Genomic DNA, 27,828 nt, shown 5'->3' with positions numbered 1-27,828 from the left:
ACCACTGAACTGAAGACCGAAGTTCAGAGGGAAGGGATTTGGGATTAAATCATTTCACCAGTACTGAGAAGCACGAAAAACTTTTCCTGAGTAAGATATGTCTTACTGTTCACTGGAAAAAGAAATAAAAAAATAATCCTTATTAAATGTCTTCCACTGTATATGACACCAAGACCAATACACCCCAGTATAGCTCCACTGACAACAAGAACTCAACTGGAGCCGGATCAGTTTTGTACTCTAAGTTTTATTTTACATCTTGTACATTATAGAGCTTACAAACCTTATTCGGTGTTTGCTACACACAGCTTCAAAGATACAAAACTGGAAGACTGCATATGTATCTAACTAAAAACACAAACACAGGAAACCATGTTACGCTAAACTTGGACATCAACTCATCCTGACCAGAGGATTTGCTTTCTAACTGCATCACCCAATCCACGTCAGAAATCTGGGGGTCTGAGGTGACCGGCTAATATACGTTTGTTGGTATGGAAGTACTGCTTGCCATTGCTGAGGATCATCTACAATAATGTGCCAAGCTGAGTATGGTATTAATGGTTCTGAGAATCGGCTATGAGTGTTAGTTGATCTGGTATTTATATGTGCAGAACACAGTAAAATCCCTGTTATCTGGCATGAGTGAGGAACGGGGGTGCTGGTAAGCTAAAAGTGATGGTTACCTGAGGTACAGGGTTTCTGACTAGACGCAGAGCAAGGGAGGAAGGGGGTGGGGTCAGCTGCGCAGGGTGGTAAGCAGTGGCAGTGGCGGCCGCCGCATGTGAGCTTTCCTTTCCCTGCTCCCCTTCGCAGCAGGAGGCAAAGTGGCATGGTGCGGTGCCATGTGTGTCCCGCCACTTGTGGCGCAGCACCATGCTGTGTGCGTCCCCCCACTTGCGGTGCAGAGTGGCACGGTGCCGAAATTCCAGTTAATAAGGTAGTCCAGTTGGTGAAGTACCAAATAACAGAGACTTTACTGTATAGAAATACTGACAATGAGACAATATGAGAAGATACAAGAAGATAAGAAGAACAGAAGTATGAGAAGGTAAGTAGTAGGTAAAACAATATGAATTAAATCTGAAAATATGGAAACAGTAAAGCAGTACTATTAAATGATGTTGACAAATAGGCCAAGTGATGTTTGCACAAGATGAGAGGGTACTAGAACAATAACTGGAGGTTGTGTCATTTTGATGGTAGTGTCATAATAACTTCAAAAACCATTAGCAGCTGAGGAGCCAGTCGCAAGATCAGTACTTTTGGAATGGGAGTTTATAAGCTATAAGAGGAAGAAGGGAGGTTTCCAGATGTATTTCTTTTAAGAAAAATATTTTGACTATACAGAGCATTTCAATCACAGTGATCAAATGTCTTCAAGATCATTGTTAACCATTAGGCTGAAGTTTATATTTTGGTCCTTGCTGGGTTTTAATTAACAGTCCCACTTACATGCATTTTGATTATAAAGCTATTGTATAAATAAAGTTTACTATTCAGCAAGTTATTCATTCATATATTAGTAAAGAATTAGCAATACATAGATATATATTTGTAAAACAACTACTGTTTTCATACCTTCTAATATTTCTAATATGTTTATCAGTACACCAGTAATGTACCAGTCTACAAAACATGCAGAGCTTTTACAGTGCTTATGGGTTGAGAAATCCAGTAGCACTTATTTATGGCTCAATCACTATTGCACTCAGGTTATTATTAAAAAAGACCTTTCTGTCTCTCTCTTCACTGCATTCAGGTTTTTTCAGATCTTCCATTATTGCGTTTTTCAAATGAAGTGGAGCAGTTTTGCTAAACTCATAAGTTTCTGTCAAAAAATCCAGCAGCAGCTCCCCGTCTTTATTTCCTTCAATAAAGCAATTTGTTATATCCATACTGGATGGAAGCTCAAAAAGCTGGTACTTCAGCCCCTCCATATCGAGTACCTTTTTGATGTCTGCAGATGAAACATAACAGCTAGGAGCATTTAGTGGTAAGAGAGATCCATACTTCTTCCACAGTGTGTCCCAGCCACTGGATCCTGCCAGAGAATTTTAGGGAGTTGATAATATGAATTAGGAAAGACTACTGAACAAAGTTTCAAGTGGTCATTTTAAACGATTATGGTCCTAATCTGAGCAGAGTCTTTTCTGAACTCAGGAGAAATACCTTAAAAGATGGGGCCAAAAGTGATTGTACGCTACCTATAAATCGGCAGGATTCTGGGATAGCTGGAGGAGCTAGATCCACACCAAGTTTACATTGGTACTGGAACAGTCTCAAGGACTGACCCCGAATAGCTAGAGTGCACAGCCTCCACGTCCCCACTGAACGCAGCATCTTAAATAAGTCCTATACCACAGGCCTTCTACACTGGGCCTGTATCACCCAGAATCCCCTCCCCCTGCCCTCAGAGGCTAGGGACAAAAGTTGCACATAAACCAGTTGAAGTGATCAGAAACCAGTTTAAACCGGTAATAGAACAGAAGTTCAGTGCACATAAACTGCTTTCCAAATAGCCGAAACTGGTTTAAGATAAACCTGGTTGAATGTAGTATCAGACTTGACTGATTTAGGTCCAGCTGGTTTCTGGAACTTCTGTCCCAGACCAGAATGTCCCTAGATACAAATACTTGAAACCTAAAGATTTGAAGCCCATTCTTTCTCATGTATTTTGGTTTACATTAGTGCCAGAAACTTTGGAGTATGCTCTATCACCTATTTAAAGAGGTCGATAGGAGTGTGCATGTATGCAATACAAAAACAGATGCAGGAAGAAAGGGAGGGAGACCAGGATACTGTATGAACCAGCAAGGCCTCATCCTGCTGCTCCTAAGGTTGACAAAATTGACTTCAGTGATGTAGGATTGGGCTCTTACTCTATGCTGCATACACGTTTTGTGCTTTCTAAGACGTATATACAAGTATAGTACCTAATACTTACCTGGGGCTATCCTACGGAAACTGCCAAGAGGCCAGAGTACAGGATGGTTCAGGAGGCTGGAGCAAAATTCTGCTTCAGAGTTACTATATAGGCACGAAACACACACCTGCTGCTCTGCCTCCTCCACGCATAGGTGGGAAGGAGGACATCATGCTTTTCTCCCCTATCTCACCTGCTTGGGGTAAGCTAATTGGCGTCTGGAGCCATCCTTCTGACTGCACTTTACTGTACAAGGGGAATGGAGAGAAGGAAGTGTTCCTGTTCTCCTTTTTACTCCCTCAGTATATCTAAAGATGGCTAACCTGGGCTTATAGATATCACAGAGCTATGTGGATATAAAAATATGTGGATACATCTTCAAAGCAGAGATGTTCTTTGTATCAACAGAGGGCTGAGATGAGGACAGTTGAGAAAGGAGCATTTGGGTAGGCTGAAAACAAAGCAAGATTAACGGCTTTATTTTCTGAAATCCCAGTTCCATGACTCCACATTCTGGATGTAAATCATTTACATAGAGGGTGATGCTCCCTGACAGGGTGGTATGGAAGTAACAGGAGGCCTAATGAGGGGGTGTTGAGAGTCGTGATGGTAAATTCCCTTAACCAAAATGAGCTGCTTGCCTTTTTTTGGAAAGCATCTTATTTGCAGATGGTTACCTACAGTAAAATAAACACTTCCATGGTTTGGAAGAGGCTCTGTGATATCTTTTCACCTGGTGAAAATTGAATGCAGGGCACTAATTGCAGAAAATTTGCTGGTGTCAGTGTTCTGTGACTCAGTGCCATTTCTGCACTGAGCAATTATACACTACCTGACTGAAGCATTATTTTAATAGCTCTCTGTAGGCACAACATATGGTGCTACGTTTGCTTTCAAGATGATGTAAACTGAATGGTATTTTTTTATTGTGTTGAAAATAACACAACATAACTCTGGTAGCTGCATTGGTTTTCTGACAAGTATGGAGTGGGAAGAACTGAAAACATATCCAAGTGACCAAGTTTTCCTTAGTGTCCCTTCTCTGTTTCCTGTTCTCCCACTACATAAAACATTAACACATCCTAATGTGCTAATGCAGGAAATTATATCTGGGGGGCGGACGGGAGTTGAGGGACAAATAGTTTGAAACTGGCTTTTTTGTATTTATTTTCCTGTCTGTTTCCATCTTATGAGTCTCTTTTTATTTCATTCTGTTCAAGGTTTCTCTCCCCTTCACATGTATTACTTTCTTTCTTCCCTGCTATTCTGATCGGCCTCTGCTCTGGCTTTCCTTTTTCCTGTTAGCAATTTTAGTTTCTGTTCTTCTGTATTCCATTATCCATTCATCATTTAGCTTTTTCAGAGGTTACCGGCTACTCCAAGACATCCCGCTACAGACATACAATGTCTACTCAAATCAAAGTCGACCCTGAATTTAAGACAATTCCCTAGTAAGTATATTCTATATCTGAAAAATGTATTAATTTGTTATAATTTTCCACATATAGAATCTAATTACTGGAGGGGTGTCTTTAACTCATCGCTGCCCCCCGCCACTGCTCCCAACAGTCTCTACTTTTCCCCTCCCCACATTCCCTTACTGTCAGATGCTGTTTGGGCTCTGTTCCTTCCCAGAGCATAGCAGGTAGAAGCACAGCCACTGCCATCCATTCAGCAGTGTCGATGGTGCTGATTGGCTGGGCAAGAACCATGCATCAGTGTCAGCACTGCTGATTGGTCAAGCAGGGGACAGAGTTTCTATGTGCTCTGTGCCCGAGAGGGAATGTAGCCAAGCTGTGCCTGATAGTAAGGTGGCAGGAAAGGGGACAGAGTGGGGGCAGAAGCTGCCCCCAGTGGAGCGGGGCCGGCAGGAAGTTGCTGTGAGTCTGACTCTGGCCCCAGCCCAGGCTCAGGGCCAGAGTCCGAGCCACAGCAGCCGCCTGCCTTCCCTCCCCACTCTGCTTTGTCTGCAAATCTAAGGAGGCTTTTTTCCTCATGCTGACTAGGAAGGGAGAAACCTCATCTTAGATTCAAGTAAATGCAGTACTTGCCGACGTGTAGGCAGGGAGGATGGAAGGTTGCAGCACAAAAGTCAAACGTGCAAAATCAGCAATCATTGCTTGCATATGTATCTGAGTGTATAATACTTAAGAGTCATTCATGCAATCTTTGTGAATCATGAGTTGTATTTTCAGAGCCAAGCACCATGAAAAATGAGGACTCTCAAAACCTACTAAGTTGGGTGAGAACGTCAAATATGAATACTAGTCCAGATTTTTTCTTAATAAATTCACTTTGACACCCTTTCTTCATTCACCTCCCATATGTATTTCAGTGACCACATATACTGGCAGGAAAAGTTTTTCATGACTATCCCAGAATATTGCCAAGAACCCAAGTTGAAGAGTTTTGCTTGGCAATCAAAGGACATAAACATGTTAGTTGATCTGTACATCCATTCAGATCTGTTATAATTTAAAACATGGAATATGGGGAATTAACAGCTCCAGTCCATGTGTGTCTACACATGCCCCTATGGCACCATTGTTATTGTGCCATCATTTCCTTTTGGAAGTACTAAATGATGGCGCAGCAAAGCCTATACTGCGCTGTGCCAGCAGTGCATGAGTATTTTTAGCCCCTAGGTCACCATAGCAATGCATTATACTGAAGGAGCATGTTGCTATGGTAACTTAGCAGCAGCAACATGGGTTTTGCCCATAGATGCTACATCGCTGTAGCATGTTGCTATGGTGATGTAGTGTCACATGTAGACACCCCCCTACTACAAACTAGTAATTGTTCAAAAATTTTTTTTTTATGAAAAAAACCCTTGTAATAAACATGTATCAGGAAATTGCAGCTTTTTTAACAGGCAGTGCATGGCCTGTAAAAGAGATACAATGGCTCTACAAAAACATCAAACAACACAAATTGCCCAAATCTTATAAAAACAAAAACAAAGCGCTGAACAAATTATCCTTATTCCTGTAGAAATAATCATAGGTGAGGATTACAAGGTATTGGATCTTGTTATCCAAATATTCCTTATAACTCAATGATATATTGAAAATTTTCCTGAGTTGTGTTAGATGCCAATCACGGCACCTCTAATTTAATCAGATTCATCGGATTTCACAGTAAATCTTAAGTTATTCTGATTTTCCCTTTTGTTGTTGAATTGATCATGTACAGCGAAGCTTTCCAATTTCTGGCCCTCCAGGGGTCATGGGCCACACTTTCTCAGGGGCACAAGCAGAAGTTACAATAAGCAGAGGCCGAGGAAGAAGGTGGTAATGCCAGGAGCAGTGCGGCCAGGATCTGAGGCAGGAATAGGTGCTAGAAAGATGTAGTGACAGCTGGGAGAGCAGCACCTAGACCCAGGGGCAGAAGCATGGGAAGTTGTGGAGGTAATGGTAGCAGGAGCACAGAGGTCATGATTCAAGCATTCACTGGACATGATTTGACTGGGCAGGATGTACAGTATTTCAGCCAGATTTGAAGTATCCCATCTAATCCTAAAGATGAGGTTTTTTCCTACATAAAATGATATTAAGGAAATGGGCAGTTAAATGGGAAAATGAGCCATATGTCTATAAATGCTTATTGTATGGCATGACAGATGAGTTATAGCTATTTACTCAATTCTACATGCCCCTAGAAGTTATGAGACCTGGTGCCTGATCTTGAAAACAGCAGCTATTGGGGTAAAACACAGGAAGGTCCTCTGTTGGGGCTTATGCTCACCTGCTATATGCACATAGGTAGCCACATACCTACCCAGCCAGTGCACAGTCTACTGCACATGCCCAAAAGCCTACCTGTCCAAACTACACAGGTAACAGAATCACCAACTGTGTGTAAGTGCCCACGAGGCCACTTGGAAAACTGCCATTTGGGGGCATAGAAGTCTAGAAGGTGAATCAAAATGTAGTCATTTAGGGTACGTACAGCCATTATATTTAAATCAACATAACTAAGGTTATGCTGATCTAAATAGCCATCTGCGCAGGCAGTCAGAAGGGTTAAATCAGGCAAAAAAATGGCAGGGCTGATCACCTCTGAGGAAGTGAACCAACTGAGACTGGGAACAGGTTAACCTGATCTATCAAATGCCTGAACACATTCAAAGTGCAGCCCTTGGGCTAGGAAAGCCCAGCCATCCATCCTAGCCCTGGGACTGCACTCGTCCTACCCCCGGACCCTGGCTGGGCTATTGTTAGGCCCCCTGACCCTCCCAAACCAACAGTTACCCCTTTTCCAGGTCAGTGTCCAGCCACTGAAGCCTACAATTAGCATTGCTGGCTGCTTCTCCAGGCCCTTCCTCTTTAGCTGCCCAGTAAGCAATAGAAGTACTGATGGGCATCACTGGCTTGCCATTAAGACAAAAATGTGGATGTAATCCTTCCCACAAGGTGTCGGGGCTGTAACAGGCAGCCTAGCCTCAGCTAATTTCCTAGTTGTCCGCACCTGCCTGGGTCTTGGACTGGCAGCCCTACCCCAGCTAGTGATTCTACCTGGCCACAGGCAGGGTCTCCCCATAGTCTACTGGGAAGAGCAGCCTACTGATTTACTTCCACTTTGGCAGCAAGCTGCACTTTCTCTGAAGCTCTTCTCTGGTAGGCCTCTGTGATCCTGTGTTCTCTGGTTTCTGACCCAGCTTGGCTCTATTCTTGGACTCTGGCTTCTTGAATTTCCCCTTGGATTTCCTAACTCGTCATCTGACTCCTGAACCTTGACTTGACTTGTGTTTTGGACTCTGTTTCTGTCTCTGACCCTCCTCTGGTGGCCTAACCATTAGGCAAGATTGCCCATGACCCAGTCCTTACACAAAGGAAGAGGGGGCCAGAACCTGGGTCACTTCCTTCCTGGGCAAGCGCCCTCATCCAGGGCTAATAAGCTAAAAGATGGGAGGAGGCTTTTTCTCTGTCAATAGCCAGCACCTGGACTTTCTGTAATGGAGGTTTTAGGGACTTATGGGCCTTCCTAGGTAAACCAGTATTGCCACAAAGCATAAAGTACCTGATCTCTTCTGAGCCTACTCAAAAGGATAAGTGTACCACTTAAGTGGAAATAGTGCCTCTTGCACATCTAAATTTAGATGCTAAAGTAGGGCTTGGACATCTTTAGACAAAATGGGATTTAGGTCTGAACTGTGCATGTGGTGAAGAACACCTACCTGATACAATAATAATGAGCAGCTTGGCCTTAGCATCCAGGAGACTATGAAAATATCGGATTGTAGCAGCGATGTCTTGCACATAATAAAGCATCTGGAATGAGAATTGTTATTTTCATTTAAGTGTGTCAGGCTGAAGAGCATTAACTTGATACTGAATACAAATTGGGTACTAGTTGGCTACAGGTTTGGGTGGGTAAGTGGGGTTGGGGGAGAAGAAGAAAACAGAAAGACAGAAGAAAGTGAACAGACAATGGGAGAAGGAGGAGAATAGTGACCCCAGAAAAACCTCAAAGAGAATGAGTTTTCTGGGCAGAGTACTTGCTGAAAAGGCAGGCTTGGATTCTGAATGAGGAGAGAGTATGGATGAGGCCCTATATTAAAGAAATGCTGTCCTTAGAATGAAAAAAGTAAAAATGTTACATGTTCTTAATATTTTCTTTTCTCCACCCCTCTTCTCTGCTCCCCCCAACACAACTCCATAAAATCCTTTGTCCCTGGTTCACTGGACATCTTTTTGCGATGTCAGTGCCGTTTGCATTGTGTCCAGTTATTCTTGCTCCTTTTCATCACTGTGAAAAAAGTGTGCATTTTATCATGGGTTAATTAACACATGAGAAATCCTGGGGTAAAAGTACAGTGAAGATAAGGCACTTATGTCTTTACTGCAAGATCAACTAGGTGATGTCTGCCACAGGTGTAATCACACCTGTCCTTCACTCATGGGCGACTGACACCGCCCGAGTCTGGGGGAGCACCAGATCGCCTATGCCGGGGGGGGGGGAGGCGATAGCCGAGCCAGCGGCGAAACCAGCAGTGCACTTCCAGTGGCACTTCCAGGTTCGCGGCTGGTGCACAGCCAGTCTCAGGGGGCGTGCGTACATTCATGTGTACCCCCTACACGTTACCAGTGCCTTTGTTATATTGTTACTGGGGGTAGCCTGCATACATTAATTACCCCAAAGTAAAAAAACTTGCCTTCTGAGAGTGAGGTCAAGATCTAGGTCAGCTTCAGTGCACCTCAAAGTACAAAGACCACTTCATAAAGAGAGTAAAATTCTGAAGACAATAAAGTGTATTTCTCTCCTGATTGTTACACATAGCCTGATTAACAGAGCAGTGGTTCTCCAAGGTGACAGTTTACTATATCAGCTTTCATTTCTGCAGTTCCTTTATGACTGCTTGTTTTGAATTCTAAGGAAATATGCTCACACATCTTCTCATTCAAGTGCATACTGAGGTCACAAACCTAATGTCTATTGACAACATTTACCATGCAGAGACTTTTACCTGAATCATGTGAATGAAGTCCCATTTTTGAAACTCTTGTTTCGCATTCATTCGTTTTTCATATTCATACGACGTCTCTTTGTGCCAGGCAAACTTTACGTTCTCTAGGTTTGATGTCTTAGCTACACGGTCTAAAATACAGAGAGGATGGTACACAGTTCATTTCAATTGCAAATGTAGCATCCATTTCCACTCAGAATTTTAATGCATCCAGACGTTATCTTAAAGTATGACATTTGAATAGCTTTTTAAATGTAGCAACAGATTATTCAAAATATTGAACCTATATTTTATATAATGTGAGCAATTAACAGTACTAAATAACCACCATGTGAACAGTCTTAATCAAAGGATGACTGGCCAGATTTTTGTAGGATGAAGTATCAAGTGGATATGATGACTTTATCTGTACAAAGTTTGGCACTACGTACTCTAGGGACCCAACAGGCTTTTCAGCACAGATGGGCACAAACATAGAAATTAGGGTCATAATCTGGTTCCAACTTCCACAGAGTCCTGGTATCTGGAACCATGATTTGGCTCACTCAAGAATGGGAAAACATTTAGACCCACATGCAGATGTCCCCGATTTCAGCTGGGTTCAGAATCCGGGCTTTGTAGGGGATATTGCAAAACTGTTGGTCGCAAAAGTATCCTCCTATTTACAATAACTGAGAAAGCAATTAAATGTTCAGGAATATTCAAAACAGCAGAGGTTACCACCCAAAGCATAGACCTTTGAGGCTGAATGGAGGCTATGACACATAAGCTAAGTGGTAACCAAGGGACTACAGCAACTGGAAGTGCTAGGGCATTAATTGATGGAGCTGTGTAAGTTTGTTTCTGAGAGGACCATGGTGAAATTCCAAAGGAGCAAGGGCAGAGAAAGATAAGGATACAGAACAAGCAACAGGAACATGTTCCCGAGGGAAGCTAAGAGAAAGAACTTTTGAACTAAGTGCTAACTTAAAAAGAGGTTTAAAACCGGGAATAAAGGCATTATATCTTGAGGTTTTATTCCTGCTGGGTTCAGGCAAACAGGACTTTGTTCTGTTTTATAAATAAATAGGTCTGCCTCATAAAAATACTAGCCTCCAATTACAATTTCTCCTTCTAATCAGAGCAATCTGCAAGACCTTGGGTTTTTTTTATTAACTACTTGGGTCAGAAGTGAAGTAGTAGTTTATTGCGATGATAATTATGGAAGGGAGATAGGAGGCATATTTGAAAGCACTGCTTTAATGTGTCTACAAAGATTGAGATAGGGATAAAAATGGTTAAAGAATATAATACGCTCTAATTTAGAAGCCTGATTCCCCTCTATTATTTTCAATGGTGTGACCTCAGTAAAATGGATGTACCATAATGGTGAATTAAATCCTTATATGTACAAACACAGGTTCAGAATAATATGATTTTTTAAATCAGTGCTTTTCCACCACTAATCAAAATGTTTCTCTTTTTAGGTTTTGATTATGATATACCTCTGCAGAACAGATGAGCAATGTTCCATCAGCGCTTATCTCCCTTCCCTTTACTTTTGGAAATGGACTACCACTTTTGGATGCTGCTGCTGCTATTCTGTTCTCTTCCATTTATCAGTCATTGGCCTGTGTGCCCACAGTTCAGATCTAATTTGCTATTTTAAACTCAGCCGTCATTCAGCAGCAGTCCATATCACAATCACAAATAATTTGGTGCAATCTGGTTCAATCTAATTGCTAGCTGGTCTGTAAGGAGACATTAGAAAGAAAATTGAATTGCTCGCCAAGCCAAAACAGCATGGGGTTTTTGTGTCAATGTTCAGAAACCACAAACAGGCTTTGGCTAAAATAAGTTTCTGCCCCCAAAATAATCTGAACCTCAACTCCTCTTAGCAGTTCTGAGAATATGCACTTGGGGAGAGTGTTATCCCAGATTTATGTGCCAGTTCTCCTCCTGGCAGTCCCCTCTTGGCTGCAAAAACCGTAAGTGTGGCACTTTGACTTGACACTGGAAATACACGGTTCTCAGCAATCTAAAGGGCCTTAATGTACTACTGAGACTCAGACCAATCACATGTAATGAAGTTCTCTGTTGGCTACGTCCCAGAAGTCAAAACAACTGAGTTGCTGCTCTAGGTTTTATAGTTACAGGAGAAAACTCAGCCAGGCCAATCTACGCTTGGTGTCATAGCCACGTCCCAGGCTCACCTAATGAATGGATTTATGTGTTTAACATGGAAATTAGGTTGTTACCCTCATGGAAGGACAAAGCAGACCAAGTTGAGAACTTGGCTTCTGAACTGTCAAAAGAACAGACAGCTTTCCCACTTTTCAAGAAAGAGCTTGACATTTTTTTATATTTGTGGGAGATAAGGTTACTTACAAATCAACAACACTTTAAATATAAACTTAGCCTAGGATTTAATTTTTAGTTTACTAAAAATTACCATAAAGGTAACACCCTTTTCTTTTACCTTCTACAGAAAGAAGGAGCAAATATTATGCAGCCAGCTAATTAGTGAGAGATTGGGGCTAAGTACAGACAGTCAAAAACCCCAAGGCTGAATCAATTCAGTCTTCGCAAGTTAATCTAAGCTGGGTAGACTGAACCAATAAGCAAGCAAACAGACATTCACTTTTGATTCCAGAAATGCAGCCAAATATTTGCAGTGGCCCAAGCCAGAAGCCAGGGGGCACTAGAGTATACCTCCTGCTCAGCTGGAGCAGACAGCTTGGGCAATGGCTAGCCCACCCACCCTGTCAGGAGGGGTTTGTGGGGGGGGGTGCAAAACATCCTGGGATGCTGGGGGACTGTGAGTTAACTTGACTCTGGAGGGGTTCTCGGACAGAAGTTCAATAAACCAATTTAACCTGAATCAGTTAAGTCTGATTGATACTATATCCGTCCAGGTTTATTTTAAACAGGTTTCAGCCATTTTGAAAATAGTTTATGTGCACTGAACTTCTGTTATGTTACAGATTTGACCTGGTTCCCAATCACTTACAGCAGTTTGTGTGTAATTTCTGTCCCTAGCCTGGATGTTGGCATAATATAAGATCTTCAGCTATCCTGACCATCCTAATATCCCTTCTCTGTGCCTGTTCCTGTTCAAATTAACGCTTTTTTGGAACATAGAACTCCACATCAGAAACAGCTATACACCTGAGAGTTGCCTTTGCCTTTTTCTCAGCTACATTATGTTGACAGTCCATGGTTACCAATTTATCCTTGTTTCCTCTGTTGCCCCTAGTTTGGCAGCTGTAAGACTCTTACACAATTGTTGACAAGTTTTCAACTCTGTTTCGCTTATACATCTGGCCATTCAACAGTTTAAACTACTATGACTGTATGTATCATATTTTCTTTCATGTAACACACACTTTTCTCCAAAAAATCAGCTGCTGGAAAGTTGCGATACATGTGAGGCACTATAGTAACAGGAGTTTTGGCCACTTAAGCTTAGGTTGGGCAAAAATAAATTCTGAACACAATCTGCAGGGAGCAAAATAGTGAGCAGGCTCAGGTTCCCAGCTTGTGCTACTCAGTTACTTACTACAAGGAAAGTTTTTTCCTCCCCTTCATTCTGTCTTTGAAAAATAAGGTGTGTGTCTTATTCCTGGGCATTTTGTATGCAGTGAAATATGGTAATATCTAATTTTCCAACAACCTGACACTATAAAGCAATCTGTTAAGTCATGAACATATGCCCATGCAAAACTCCTGGAAGATCTGGAAGCTAGGACATTTTGTAAAAAAAGGCAGGATAATATTCATATTTGTTTAACATGAATAATATAATACATACCCTTGGAAAATGGACTTTACCTCCCATTTTATTGTACATGTACTACTAACAATATGAATGATACTATATACTGGTAAATGAATAACTAACTTTTAGAAGTGAAATCAGGACAAAATGCCTTGTAACATGTCAAGTGTGTCATTGTTCAACTTTGCAGTTAAAATACCTTTGTAGTGGCAGATTTGTTCATCACTTGGTTCTATCACCTCATGGTTAATGGCAACTCCTGCATGTCTGGCCTGCACTTTTGAAAGAATTTGCAGGTCAATTTCACCTACAAGACAAACATGAAGCAGAAAATAAATCAGGAAGGATAAATATGAGGTTCCTGGTAGACATCAGCTTCCCCCAAGAACGCCCTTAAAAATTAGTAATCATCTTGGTTGCCCTGGAAATTGAGGTATCACATATGCAGAAGACATGTGGCCTTCTACATACTGCTCTGACTGAAGTGCCCCAACTCTTACTTGGAGGATCTGTCTCTAGAAATGAAGAGAATAAATAAATATCAGTAGTCCCATCACTCTTCAGTTGCCTGCTGTGGGTGTCACAAGTCACACCAGATGCAATATTTTATTGCAACGTGAACACATAACCTCTAGGAATTATACTGCCCATCCTATTTTGTTTCATACATGTTATTAAATAAGTGTCAACAGATATCAACTGTTAGTCACTATTCATGAAAGGTGCATACCCAGAACATGAATCCTGAATTTTTGTAAGATTGATCTGCATCCAAATTTTGTAAATTTGACCCATTTCTTCTCACTGCCAAGCCAAGTTAGTGTCCCTGACTCACCACCAGAATCCCAGGGATGTTTTGTGTATTTTTATGAGTGGATTACTGGATCGTTGTCCAAAAGGCTAATTGGCTAACAAGACTCATGAGTGGGGGAGAAAAGAAAAGATGAGAGAAAGATTGAAGACACAGAAAGCTGAAGCAAAAACAAGTATGCTTTGTATGCTTAGCTTTTTCCCTGCCTAAGCTGAATATTGTGCCTGTGTATGTAGCACAAAGCAAATATCACAGCACCGGCTGCGTTTTATCTGTGCAGCAAAGATAGCTCTTTCTAGATATTCAAATCTGCTGCAGTGACGAGTATATTGATAGACCCAACATTTAAATCCTTTGTGCAACACGCTGCAGGCCGTAAAGAAGGCAAATAAACTATTGATCTATACCACATCAAGGGAGAAACCAAGGGTGCTGTGCTGCAATGCTCTATAAGGTCTAGCTTAAACCACTGGCTACCTGCCCAGCTTTGGTCACCCTATTGGACAAAACATACAGTTAAAGCAGAAAGAGTGAAGCAGAGGGCTACTACAGTGAAAAATGGAAGAGAGGGCCTTATAATAAGGAATGTCTGAGCTTAGTCTTGAGAGCTGCCATGCTTGAACCATTTACATTGAAATTTAAAATTTGAGTTTAATGAGAAACTTAAGCTTGAGGGTCAAACAAGCCTGGAACTGAAAGTCAGAGCACTAAAGAGGGAATGCCTAAAGAGGGATGATGAATGGGTGGTTTACATTTCCAGTCGACAAACCAGGATCAACCAAGTCTAACGGACTTTGTCAGCTAGACAACTGGTGACTCAAACAGATGCCGTCCTATGTTTGAGGCTCACCTTTCTGGAGGCAAGCTAGCAACTTTTTACTGATCATGTTACCTCCCTCTCTCCAGCTTAACTTAGGCTATGATGCGTTGGTTTATTGGGGGGCGGGAGGAGTGGAGAGGAGTAGAGGGAAGGAATGCATATGGTTTTCAATATTCAGGTATCTCACAGTCCTTACTGTATCTCCTCACAACATCCCATCAAGGTAGGAAGAGCTAGTGTTCCCATATCACAGAGAAGGATCTGAGGCACCTAGACACTTGCTCAAGGTCACACTGGACATTAGGTTCAGTTTCCTGCTCTTGCTTTATGTTGCTTGCACTGCAGGCAGGGCCCTGACCACTGGACCATGCTCCTTCTCATCCTCATACTGCAGACATGAAGAACTCTTTGCCCGCTTCTGATCCTACAATATGTTACTCCCATTTGTAACTATCTACTACAATCAAAGAGCTTAATCTTTGCACTAACTAATATTTTTCTTTGAGAATAAATCCCTATGGAAGAAATATAAACATGTAAGGATGGGTTTAATTTTTTTCTGGCCTAAGTGCCTTTCTTAAAAGCAATTAATAACATCAAAACTGTACATGGCATTTATATACCCGTGTTCTTTCAAGGAAGGGAAATTGAATTTCAGGAGTAACACAACTAGCTGTGCTTTTCTGCTCCTACAAATGTAGCTTTTTATTGAAAATCAGAGGAAATTAAGTTATTTGCAGGCTGCTGTGGCTAAATCTAGAAAGAAGGAATTTTTAATTAACTACTACAGAATTTTTTATATTTGTTTTCATACCAAGGCTCTGTTAACTGTCCCTCTGAAAACTCTTTGCAGGTCCAGATAAAAAAAATATTTGCGTTTCATATTTCCATGTGTTGATAGGTTAATATATTCCTTTCTGCTTTTTCTGTGGCCAAGCCACATGAATATTATTTTTAACCTAAAAAATCCCCAACTTTGATTCATAATTTAATCTACAGGCTTAATTGACTTCAGTTAGTTCTTTTATATGCAAACAAGTGTCCTGAGGCATTTTACAGTCAAATATGTGGCAGCTTGCATTATCAACAATTTGGCAATTAGGCTATTGGAATTATTTAAACTCTCCAACACAATTACCTTTTAAAGGCTACCACTATGCTCACCATTAAGTTTCTAATTAAACATTTTACGTAACGGGATACTTTATACCACAGTTGCTACTTTATAGCACAGTTGATGACTTTTATGTTTTTTTTAAAGGTACAGCAACATTAGGATGCTGTGCACTGAAGTGTAAACTTAATAAGGCACAAGCTATTGTCAAAGGCAGACTGTTCAGACTGGCTGTTATAATGGGTCATGAACAGCTACATTAAGGGTGCTTAAACAAGTTACATTTTTTGCATGATAAGGAACCTGGAAATGCTCTACACCCATGACATAACACAAGTTCATGGCTACAAAGTATTTTTAAAATGGCCAGTCATGTGAAAAATTAACCCTTATTATATTAGCTATTAGCTGATGGCACTCTAGAGTAGAGTACCTTGGAAACTTCTGTTTGGGTTCCCTGCAGAGGTTTAGTGCAGGCAATTCAATCTGCATCCCATGCACCTTTGCAAAGCTGGGTCAGCACCAGCCCAGCCTTGCCCCCAGGGTTGTCACAGAGAGGAGAGAGTCTTCTCCCTCTGCAGAGGGGGAGGGATGGGGTGTGGGGGGGAGGTAGGGGAAGGTACCCCTACTAGCATTTTGGGAGGAGCCAGGCTGGGCCCACAAGGAGAGGTGGCTCCCTTCCCCCTTCCCTGCCCCTGCCCCAACTCTGGCTGTGGCAAAGCCGAGCTGACAACTGCGTGCTGCCTCTATCAAGAGGCTCAGGTGGGGGATTGGGGGAACAGAGCCCCTCCCACTTCACGGACCTGCCCCAGCTCCCCCCAGCACCCCAGCTGGGGGCTTCAGTGTAAAGTGCCATGAGTTAGCGCGCCTCCCCGACAGGCTGCCTAAACATCTGTAGGCACCCTAAACAGCAAGATTGTCCCTAGCCTTAGAGTGGGGGTACATGAGATGAAGGGTGTAAGCAGCTTTCTGAGAGCAGTCGCACTCTGCATGTCAGAGAGCCAGAGAAGGGAGGGTGCCAAGGGAAACACAATCCTTCCCTCTGACAGGAGACATTACAGCTTCACAGTAGCTTCGGTAAAGGCCTGAGGCTAAATGTTACAGCCTAGCTCTAAATGAAAATGATGTCAGCGCACTAAAATAATGAATGGCAGAACTTTCCTTATTTACTGATGGACACTCAGTGAGACAGGGCAGACTGCTGCAGCTCAGAAAGCAGCTTCTTGTAGCGTACATTTGTATGAATAAGACACAAGCTGATTGACTGCAGCATGTGATTTGAGTCCATACTCCCAGCCAGTGAGAATCCAGGTTTTTATGTTGTAGCAAAATGAACAATTGCTACTTTACCAACTCAGTGTCTATTGCACTAAGCTGAAGTCTCTTTGATTAGAGAATTAAGTGCCCCACTAACAGAGCAAAATGGTCCTATTACAGTCAAAATTTTGGCAGTAAAATGGCCTCCTTTGTTTGGAAATAAATGTTCCTACTCTGTCACACTGTCTATTTTATAACCAACACCTTGGCATTTATGTGGTTATTTTTCCTTATAAGGGAAGAATGTCAATGCTTAAGATTAATCTCCAGAGATGAGATGACTAGAGCATTTAAACTAACTTATGAGCTACTTAATTGACTGTAATGGAATTAGGGGGCATGTGTTTCAATTTAGGGGATACTTATGCAAAAATGTAGGGAAATATAATTTCATGTAGAAAAACCTCTACAGTCTCATTGGTAACATGTATCAATCCACCTATCTCCAGGGTTTCCTGGAAGTATTGCTTCCAGGATAAATTAGATTTGTTACAAGAAAGTCTGAGCAACACAGTACAAATATGATAACTACCAACACTTTTCATACCCTACCTTGCTATGTATTGCTATTTTCAGTGGATCTGATACAATGATAACAATAGTGAGACATGCTGAGAGGAATATACATACTGATCTAAGCACATAGGCAGACAAGGTTCTTTGGCTAGATGTGATATCTTTTATAAGACCAACTCAATAGTTGGAAAAATTGTTCTTTGCAAGCTTCTGGGCACAAACAACCTTCTGCAGGAATAAGGAGACTCTCTCTAAGACTCTTCCTATGCCCAAAGAAGGGTGTTTGTGCCCAAAAGTTTGCAAAGAACATTTTTTCTAACTAATCAGTTGGTCTAATAATAAAAGATATCAAATCTACCCAAAGACCCTTGTCTGCCTATGTTAATTCTTGACACTTAACTATCTAATGTATAGGAAACGAATAACAATACCATAAAAGAGAGAAATTCAAGACAGAATGACTTACGGAGAAATTTAGAGGGAAGCTTGAGATCAAGGGAAGTCAAGATATGCACATTAATTGCTTTTGCAGTAGAAACATGATTGGCTAACTTGAGCCACCTGCCCATAGGTCCCCCTGTTCACTGAGGGCAGAGTCTGCAAAGGGAATTCAGGAAGAGATTTCATGTAAGGAGCACACATACGATGCAGGATGAGAGGAAATTCCTCAACCTTTCCCCGTAGGTACATAGAAGCACTGAGAACAATTAATTCCATGTTGTACACTGCAAGGGACAAGATATGGTTGTGGAGACAATGCAGAGTTAGCTACTTGTTTTCTTTTCTCCTTCTTTTCTGCCATTTGTTTCCTTTTCTCCTTTGCTTCTCAGCTAACATAAACAACCTCAGAGTCAATACAAGAGTAATGTGCACAGCACCCACAGAGCCAAACCCCTAATTCCCATATAGTTTACGGTGAGAACTCCCAGACATAAATTCAGGCACCAAAGCTTTCCTCTGTTCCCACGCAAGCAGAAAGCCCTTGCACAGAAGGCTTCTACAGCAACTAAGAGCGGGAGGGAACAACGTATTTCCCACGTTGGAGCGCCTCCAACGTATTTCCCACGTTCTCAAGCCAGCAAAGGAAGCACCGGTTAACAGGAACAGGCCTCTAATCAGCAACATGAAATAGACTGCTCGCCAATCAGCCATCTGAAATACAGCATTTTATTATGACATTTCTAATAACCATGTTAGGAGGCATTGCTAAGCCCACAGATACATTCTGAATACAGAGTGCCATTTCTGGGATGGTTTTGGCATGTAGAAAGATAGTAAGTCTCAGAAGGCCCATTTTTACTACAGAACTAAGTTGGGATTTGAACTTATTGTTCAAGGATTGTCAAATGTTCCCTGCTCTACCAGACTGCAAATTCTCCTCTGTGTTTTGCAACCCACTACTTGTTGAAGGAAAAAAAAATATAGTTATATTTCAGATCTTACCGTACCTGCCCCGCCACCTACACTGAGAATATTGATTGCAGACTTTCCATTGCCAATGCTGAAAACAAAAATGAGTTTACATATTTCAGGATAGATATTCAACATACAGAATTGTATTAGCTACTTCAAAGCAACAAGTAATGACTTCAAATTAAAACATATAGGAAAAAAACCACCATATAAATGTGTGTGTGCATGTGTGTGTAGATATATGCATATCTGTTTATGTTAGTACAGCACCATACATGTAAAGGCAGACATGGGCAAATTAAAATTCTTGCTTAATTTTGAATCAGTCATCACTCAGACTGTACCTGGATATTACACCCATATTATAACTGAAAAAAGACAGAAACCTGCGTATATTTTTTCACTTCCCTGCTCAGAGGAAAACCTATTTCCACAAATCTATGCAAATGTAAATATATTTCTAATATGTATCTATGTACACATGTGTTTGTACTGTACTTGATTGCACTTGGTCATGCCTTTGGTTTATAAGCTGTCCAGGACAGAGGTTGCTTTACTGTTTTATACAGCTTATTTGGGGAAGCATATATACAAGCCTGTATTTACACCAGTGTAAATCCAGAGTTGATTCCACTGATCAGTAAGAATGCAGGTGCCAAGAGAGAAGGCAGGACAAAGAATGATAATCTTTGGCAAAAGGAGCAGAAATGCCTACAGTAAGGAAAGTACCCCTTCAGGCCCCTGGCCAACATTACACTTCAGACATGATTAACCAATTAATCACATCTTAACTAGTAATCCAGCCATGCATTCATGCAATTAATGGTGGGATAAAACAGGGAATAAGCCACCAAACTAATACACAAAATGTGTGTAATAACTGTTTGACTAGTTCCCATTGCACCTAAATTGATCGTGGGGCCAGCACTGGCAAACTTACCAGTGCTCGCAGACTTGGGAGCACCAGTCAGTTGATCTGTGCTGCCAGCTGTGACAGCACATCGCGGGCCCTGGTTCAGGAAGGGCCTCCATTCTCCTGACCTCCCATAGCTTCAAACATCATCTGAACTTGCTCCTTGTCAGCCCAGAGGGAGCCAGAGATTGTGAATCTGGGCTCCCTCTGCAATAGGGCGCGACTGGGATCTGATCCACAGTTGTGCCTCCTGCCATGCACACGTGGCCTGGTAAGAAGCACAATTGTTAGGATCAGATCCCATTGCGCCTTCAACTGAACATCTGTCAGCAGCCTCAGTTGTCTTGCTGCTCATGGATAACATCATTTCTCCATTGAAATCAATATCAAACTCTGATTTCACTTTCTATTCGAAGCGATTCTGACAGAGTTAGCAGGACCAAAGCCAGCTCAGAAGGAGAGGCAGCCAAGCCTACAGAGCAGGACTCAGTTGCACAATCTAGGACCCTGGAAACAAATGGGAAGAGGAACACGGCAGAGTATGGAATCAGGTTGAAGCCAAGGGTCTTTCAAGACAAAACAAAGCAGATATGATTCTAGACAAAGGAAAGGAGAAGAGATTGTTAGGGGAGCATAGGAGGGTTTTGAAGTTAAGAATCAGGAATGACATAAATAGAAGAGACAAGGAGTGTGGGAAAGGGAACACGGAGGAAGAACCCATGGTTAAGGATTAGTGCATGGGTAGAGTGGTGTGAGAGGAGAATGACAGCGACGTCAAGTAGAAGAATGCTTTGATTTGAAAGACGATGGTCAGGAGGGAGGGAAAGCAGGGAGGGTAGGATCAGGCAGCAAAGAACCAGAGACAAACAAACACAGTCAAACTATCATGGATACTCCTTCACTGAATGGCTCTATTCATTTACCCTGACATGTGTAGTTGTCACCTTATATATTTAGGGTGGTATTTCATGTTACAGTAGTCAACATGCTGCAGTTTATTTTGGAAATCTAAAGAAATCTTAATAAGACATGAGAGCAGGCTGTCATTTTCATAGCATAAGTTTTTGCTGGGGATCAGAGCTATATCACAAGGCTTCCTGAAAGACTGATAAGTAGTGGGAATCAGTGGGGAGTTCTGAATTCACTAAGCATGCGGTATATGTCCATAACAGTCACATGATGAATTTAAGAGAGAAAATGCACAAATCAAAGACATTATTTCTAAGGGGATGATTTCTGAGCAAGAATATTTTCAATTACAGCTGGGGAGCAAATTTTCTGTCCTCTGATTTTCTTTTTCTTCATTAGAAACTTGTCCTAAATCAGTATAAAAAGTGGAAAGACTCAGTGTTGTTCATGAGCCAGAAATTAAAAAGAAAAGTTTCAGAAACACTGAAAATGTCCTTGCTGCTCAGGCCTGCCACCTTCCCAGCAGCCCATCTGGTGGGCTGGTGGGTTATCTGGGCATAACGGCTCCCTGGCTTCTCAGTTGGCAAACCGCCCAGAGAAGCAGGGAGCTGGCCAACTGGCAAGCCGGCAAGCTCAGGGAGCCGGCAAACAAAGACAGACTTCCTGCCAGGTGGACAGCCAGGGATCTGGGTAACCCACAGGTCCAGGAGCTGCAGAGCCAGGAAAGAGTGACGGTCAGGAACCAGTACACCCGGTTTCTGTTGGATGTTTTAATGCAATCCATGTGGTCCTGTTGAGAACTTTCCAGTGGAAAATTCCAGCGTAAAAACTTCAATCCACTCTGCATTATACGTATATCATATACTACTTTTGCTTAATAACCTTCTTGCACTTTTCTGTGTGCTTTTTATCTATGTGGGAAACTAGCCACCGAGAGAGTCACTAACTGGACCAAGTAGTGCTATAACTAGAGTGGGATGACCAAGACAAGTGCCCTGGGCGCTGACTTGGGGTGGGGAGAGGGGGGCAGAAGGACACAGTGAGAAGTTAGAAGCGCTGTGACACTGTGCCCGGCCACATTGCTACACCACTAAGATCAAGGCCCAGGAACAAGACAGTAGCTGAACAGAAAACTGACATCATAACCAGGATGCCCACTCTCCAAAGTCTGAAAGCTCCCACTGCCTTCCTTAGAGCTAGGATTTCACTTTTTAATGCCCAAATCCTGCTCCAGTCTACAAAAGACGATTTAATACATATGTAAAGAGAGGCAAACCTGTGAACTTACTTGACAACTAACCGTATTGTCTGAAAGCTAGAGAGAATCCAAATATTACCCGAAAAGCTTATTTAAGAAATCCTGAATTAATGTACATGTTAAAATCCTCTGCTTTCCCCCCAAATTTATTTTTCACATTAGTTTTTATTCTACCTAAGCAATATTTGCAGGCAAAGAAACAATTAAATCTTATCTATATCCCAATAGACAGACTCAGCCACAAACAGAGGCCTTTCAGAGGAATGTGTAAATTAAATCTCTAACTAAGGCACTATCAAAGATCTACAGAAGGGGGGGAAGCAATCTATAATTCTCCGGCAGTCCTTTCAAGCCCTGACTCATGCAGTCAGGAGCATACATTTATCACTTGTGCAGAACTGTATCAAGGGTTTGTCCTTTTGATAAAATGTCTGACTTTGTTACCTTGATATTATGTCTGGCAGCTTCTTCTCAATGAATTCCAGCATGCACTCATGCTCTGTTGAATTCTCAAGGAACAGACGGAAAGATTCAACATATCGGCTATGGTTTGAGATCAAGCTCCTCATGGAAGATGCCATGTTTGGTTTTATAAGGAATGCAAAAAAGAACAGAGTTTTTCTCCTTCTGTTTTTTCACTTCAGCCCTAGGAAAGGAAGAAAAAAAAATTAAAACCACAGACTAAAATCTAAAACTGCTTCAATATCAGATGCCAGAACTGTATCTAGTCTAACCATTGAAAAGTACTTGTGTAATCATTGTGTATATCTACATTATTGCTGGACTTTGTTCTGTGACCTTGGCCCATAGTTTTAGATTAGAAACACAGCGGTAAAAGGACCTCCTTTTATTTAAAAAGAATGACATGAAAGACACAACTTCAGGCTTGAAAGACAAACAGCAATAGATCGCATATAAACTCCATGACCAAAAGATCAGCATTTCATCAGTGATGGAACAGGACCCAGTTCAGATCTAGGACGCACCCTGAAGTTTTTTCTAAATGAAACTTTAAAAAAATCCCAGTATTTCCTAAATGGAAAGAATCTGCTTTGAGCCAGAGGGAAGTGAGGCACACATTTTCACAGAAGCTTAGCGCTGCTTTTTTTTTTTTGTTTTCAGCTGGATGGTGTTTTAAAGAGGACTCGGAGCAGTAGATGGATGGGTGGATGCCATAACATTTTGGTAAATGATGCTTTTTTTAAAAAGTAAATTATATAGCACCTTTTTCCTGAGGAGAGCAAAATACTCCCCAGGCATTCATCAGTTAAGTGTCACAAAAGCCATGTTAAACCCAGAGTGAAGGCAGGAGTTGGAACTCCGGTTCACAAGTAGGGAAAATTGGCACAGAGCAGGTAAAATAAATGAAATGGAAAGATCATGGAGGGTCAGTGGAAAAAGCTCAGACCTGAAAACAGACTCCTGAACCTTGTTTCTATACTGTAGCAGAAGACACGTCTCTTCCCCACATCTGCTTCTGTGCATGGTGGCGGGAGATTGGGGCAAAACAACCTCTGCAGGAAGTAGATGGATGTGTTATGCCTCTGAACAAATGGTGCTTTGATCCCTCTTTGCACAGCTGCCTAGCAGCCCTTCTCTCTATTATTCCTGTACGGACTCATTTGCCTTAATTTTATTTAAACGCTTTTCCAAATCCTTGAGCTAAATTGCCCCTAAAGGGAACGGTTAAAAAGAGTCAAAGCAGTTGCCTACCTTTCTGTCCGATGAGCTCTGGAATGGGAGCAGCTCGCTGAGTAGAGCTACGGCACGGTACTTCCTGGACTTGGTTGCCATGCAACCATCATAGCAGCCCGTGGGCTCTGTCTCTGCTCAGTTAGCTCCTTTGAGCATACAGGAGGAGAAATATAAAATGCAGAGTTTCAGCTGGGTGCTTCCTCTCCGGTGTTGGGCCTTTGTGTCTGTACAGCGTTGGCTGGATTTGCATTCTTGGGTGAATGTAAGTTTGATGACGGCAAAGGGACTCCGCTGATGAACTGCTGTGCAACCGCAGTGTCTTTTGTTTTCAGTGCGCTGCACCCCTACATTTCCCAGAACTGGCTGCATGAGCTACTTTGTTCTGAGGGCCTGGACAGGAGACACATTTATGCCTGTGCAACTGCCTCACACTGGTCCAAAAGGTAGGATACCAACAGTGCAAATCCCTAACCCGGGTAACTTTGCTCAATTCTCTGTAAGTTGCACCAGGTTCAGTATCCACTCAAAATGCCCCAGGGCAGCCCTTTGCTAAGCAAACAAGTATCACCTGATCCATAATGATACAGTAATAACTGGCCAGTGTGTGCCTCTACCCTAGGGTACCACATTGTGGTATGCCTATTCGTGATTCTGGTGTAACAGAAAAAACAAATATAAATTATACTGGAGCATGTGTTCATCTCTCCAAGCCCATGGTTGTTACCACTAGTCACACAAAGCTATGAGACTTGCCCAGAGGATGTCTACTGGACTGTTCCCAATGAGATGCTTTCGTGTACATGAGGAAACTGCTACTACTACTTGGCATCCTATCCCACCCTGTTCTGTACTGTCACAGAAAATAATTCAGCAGGGCTCATCAAAAAAAGCACGCTCCTCCACTCCCTTTTCCTAGCTTGCTGGGCTGGCATCCTGTGGAGAGCTTCAGGGTGGTTTTCAGAGGTTCAGGGAATGGAAGAGTAGCTTACAAAATCCTCAACCCACTGCCCACTTGGGATTTGCTGACCAGCGTCCCTTCACTCCGAGACACAAAGGATACAAGATGAATGAACACATCTTGTTTCTGGGTGACACTTACTGGTGCTAATGGTGACACTACACATGAACTCTCTCGCTCCCACTGCCCACCACCGGAGCAGCTGGAAACTTTTGCCCCATTATTCCCTCTCCTTAGCATTTGTCACACAGCTCGCTCAGATCTTATTCCCTGCATGTTTCTAGGCCATCATCAGGAGCACAAGCCAGATTTTAATATATGTGGGCTGTTCTTGCCAAGCTAAATACTCACTCCATCTGTACACTAGTAACTGTGGGCTTTTTTGTTGTTTTTTGGTTGTTGGTTTTTTTTAAATAGCCAAAGACTGTGTGGTCACATAAAATAGGAGGTCTTTTTTGGTTCCACTATACCGGTGTTTGTTATTGTGTTATTGCTGCTGCGTGGATGATGTGAAAATAGCTTGGTAGTCTTATTCTCACTCCCAAAAGACAGTGCCATAGCAAGGGGGGTGAGTGGGGTGACCACCCTGGGCACTGAAGTGAAGGGGCGCCAAAAGGCACTGCCCAGCCGGAGCAGGGTATGAGGCAGAGCCACAAGCAAATCATTTGGTGGGCATGGGAACTGGGGGAGCTCCTGCCGCTTCGCGCACTCCTGGGCAAGCATGGGGTCGGGGGTGTCGCCCAGATCTGTGTGCGGGCCGAGGGCAGGCTGACACTTTGGGCTTTGGGTGCCAAATTTCCTTGCCATGGTACTGAATCTATGCTACGGAAACCAGCACTATGGCTGGCACGGACGGGCAATATTGTTGGTAGTCCCAACAAACAAGCCATGGAGAAACCATGGCCGATCTCCTTGGTCACCTGCGTGCAATAGAAGCGTAAAGTGCTATCAACCAGAATAGGCATTGCTGTGATGGTTTCCATACACTGGAGTCTTATGGTATACTTGCTGCTTTTCAAATCAATGCTTGGCACACAGCTGATGTATATCAACCCCAAAACAATCATTTAAGGTTCTTAAACTGTTATGTTCCAGCAGGTTTATCATCTCCAGGAGCTCAAAAAATACTCTGACCTGGAGTCTCCAAGGCAGCTAATGCTAATCAGCAGAGAAGGTTCTAGGCTGATTAGGTTACATCATTTCAGTTATCAAAAATTGCATTCCTGGAGGTAATTCCTTATAATATGTCCAAAAGGAGACTCTGAATTATCAAGGAATAGTATTCAAAATGTCTCTTTGTTCCTCCACCAGAGATAATTCTATATCCCACAGGTCCCCTGATTACGGGTCAGCTTTTTAGTAAGAGAGCCCTTTTGTAGTTTTTATGCACTGAAATGTTGCATAGAGAAACACAGAACTATATAAAAGTAGGACTGGGAGGGATTTTTGAAAGGTCACCTAGTCCAATTCCCAAAACTTAGGCAGGATCATCTCTCTCCCAAACATCCCATACAAAACCATGGTCTAACCTTGTAGCAAAACCGCACAGTCCACCCTGGCACAACACAAGAAATAACTCTCGAATCAGCCACAGGTAAAGCAGAGGGACCATGGCATCCAACATCCTGCTGATGCACACGTCATTAAAAATATGCTCGAGAGATCCCAGGAAAAGAGTAGAGGGAGAGGTGCTACAGAGAAGAGCAAAAACCTCCACAATGCATCAATGCGTACCAAGCTGACCACGGGTTAAAATTCCTTCCTGACCCCAAATATGGCGATTGGTCTGACCCGGGGGGGGTGGGGGAGGGCAAGGCCAGGAACCTCTGTAAGTCCCAGCAGGAGCAATGGCACACCCCAGTTAAAATCCCCAGCCTTGGCTACAACCAACACCCAATGCCTTTGAGGAAGGTTTTGAAAAAAAGCAAACCCAGACACATGTAGCAGCAAGAGAGGGGAAAAATTCCTTCCAGACCCTGTGCAGGCACCAGCAAAGTTCATAAGCATGGAAAATACCCATAGTATAACATAGGCATAGCTATGCCTACATTATCTCTGAACAATGCTTGTCCACCCCCCTCTTGGACACCTCCAAAGATGGAGATTCCACAACTTCCCTTGGTCTGTACCACTGTCTCACTTTTCTAACAGTGCAGAAGTTTTCCTGATATCCAATCTAAACCTACTTTGCTGCAATTTCAAGCCAATGGCCTAGGGCAGGGGACACTGCACATGTGTCTGTGAGCACTGGTTCACACTGGTCCAGGCCCTGCACTCCTGCCAGCCCTGGCCTCAGGCCCCATGCTCCTGCTGCCCTGGTCCTGGGCACTGGTCCGGGCCCTGCACACACAGCCCCTGCCTGCCCCTTCTCACTGCTGCTGCTGCCCCACCCCACCTGCCAGTCACTCCAGTACCCCATGCCAGAGCAGACCCCGGGCTCCTGCCACCCTGCCCTGGGCCCTGCCAGCCTGGGCTCCACGGTCACTCTGCCCCCCACCTGCTCCTTCTCGCCATCACCGCCATTCCTTTCCACCTGCTCCAGCATGTGGTGCTGGAGCAGATCCCGGGCTATTGCCACCCCATGCTGGACCCCCGCCACCTGCCACTCACCGCTTCACTTGACACTGCTGCTGCTGCTGCAGCCATCGCTACTTCTCCCCACCCCTGCACTGATCGTTATAAAGAAGCGCACTGAGCACCAAGTGAAACCAGGTAGGTATTTTAAATGAGCACTGTAGCAAAACTGTGATAGGCATGGATTGCCTGTATCAGGGATCCTTGTTTTCTCTGTTTAAAAATAGCAAATTCTCTGATTAAAACCTCCCAAATCCATGTTTTTCCATGATTAAAATGAAACACCACTACGTATAAAGGTATCAGTTGAACACAGTGTTTTATCGATATATTTACAATTTTAAAGCAATTTGGAAGCTTACCAGTGCTTCAATTACT

At 42.7% G+C, this 27,828-nt stretch overlaps 1 protein-coding gene across 3 annotated transcripts in view; it reads right to left on the bottom strand.

The window, feature by feature from the left end:
• Positions 1-227: 227 nt before the first annotated feature.
• The window catches only part of LOC109322991 (histamine N-methyltransferase-like), a 30,357-nt gene continuing 2,756 nt past the window's right edge, over positions 228-27,828 (bottom strand). The window contains exons 1-7 of one of the 3 annotated variants that reach the window (XM_019554314.1): positions 23,632-23,736; positions 22,668-22,869; positions 19,179-19,231; positions 13,352-13,459; positions 9,396-9,526; positions 8,106-8,199; positions 228-2,044 (exon numbers count right to left, since the gene is read on the bottom strand). In XM_019554314.1, the coding sequence (XP_019409859.1) occupies positions 1,689-2,044; positions 8,106-8,199; positions 9,396-9,526; positions 13,352-13,459; positions 19,179-19,231; positions 22,668-22,804 (879 nt within the window). In that variant the 5' untranslated portion in view covers positions 22,805-22,869; positions 23,632-23,736 and the 3' untranslated portion in view covers positions 228-1,688. Of the gene's footprint in view, positions 2,045-8,105; positions 8,200-9,395; positions 9,527-13,351; positions 13,460-19,178; positions 19,232-22,667; positions 22,870-23,631; positions 23,737-27,828 lie in introns of those variants that run through there. The other 2 variants (XM_019554313.1, XM_019554315.1) reach the window with 2 other exon arrangements.

Source organism: Crocodylus porosus, unplaced genomic scaffold (assembly GCF_001723895.1).
Source record: "Crocodylus porosus isolate Cpor-Errol unplaced genomic scaffold, CroPor_comp1, whole genome shotgun sequence".
In the NCBI taxonomy this organism is placed as follows: domain Eukaryota; kingdom Metazoa; phylum Chordata; order Crocodylia; family Crocodylidae; genus Crocodylus; species Crocodylus porosus.
Note: the sequence above shows the minus strand (reverse complement) of the source record. Positions and strands in the feature narration are given on the sequence as shown.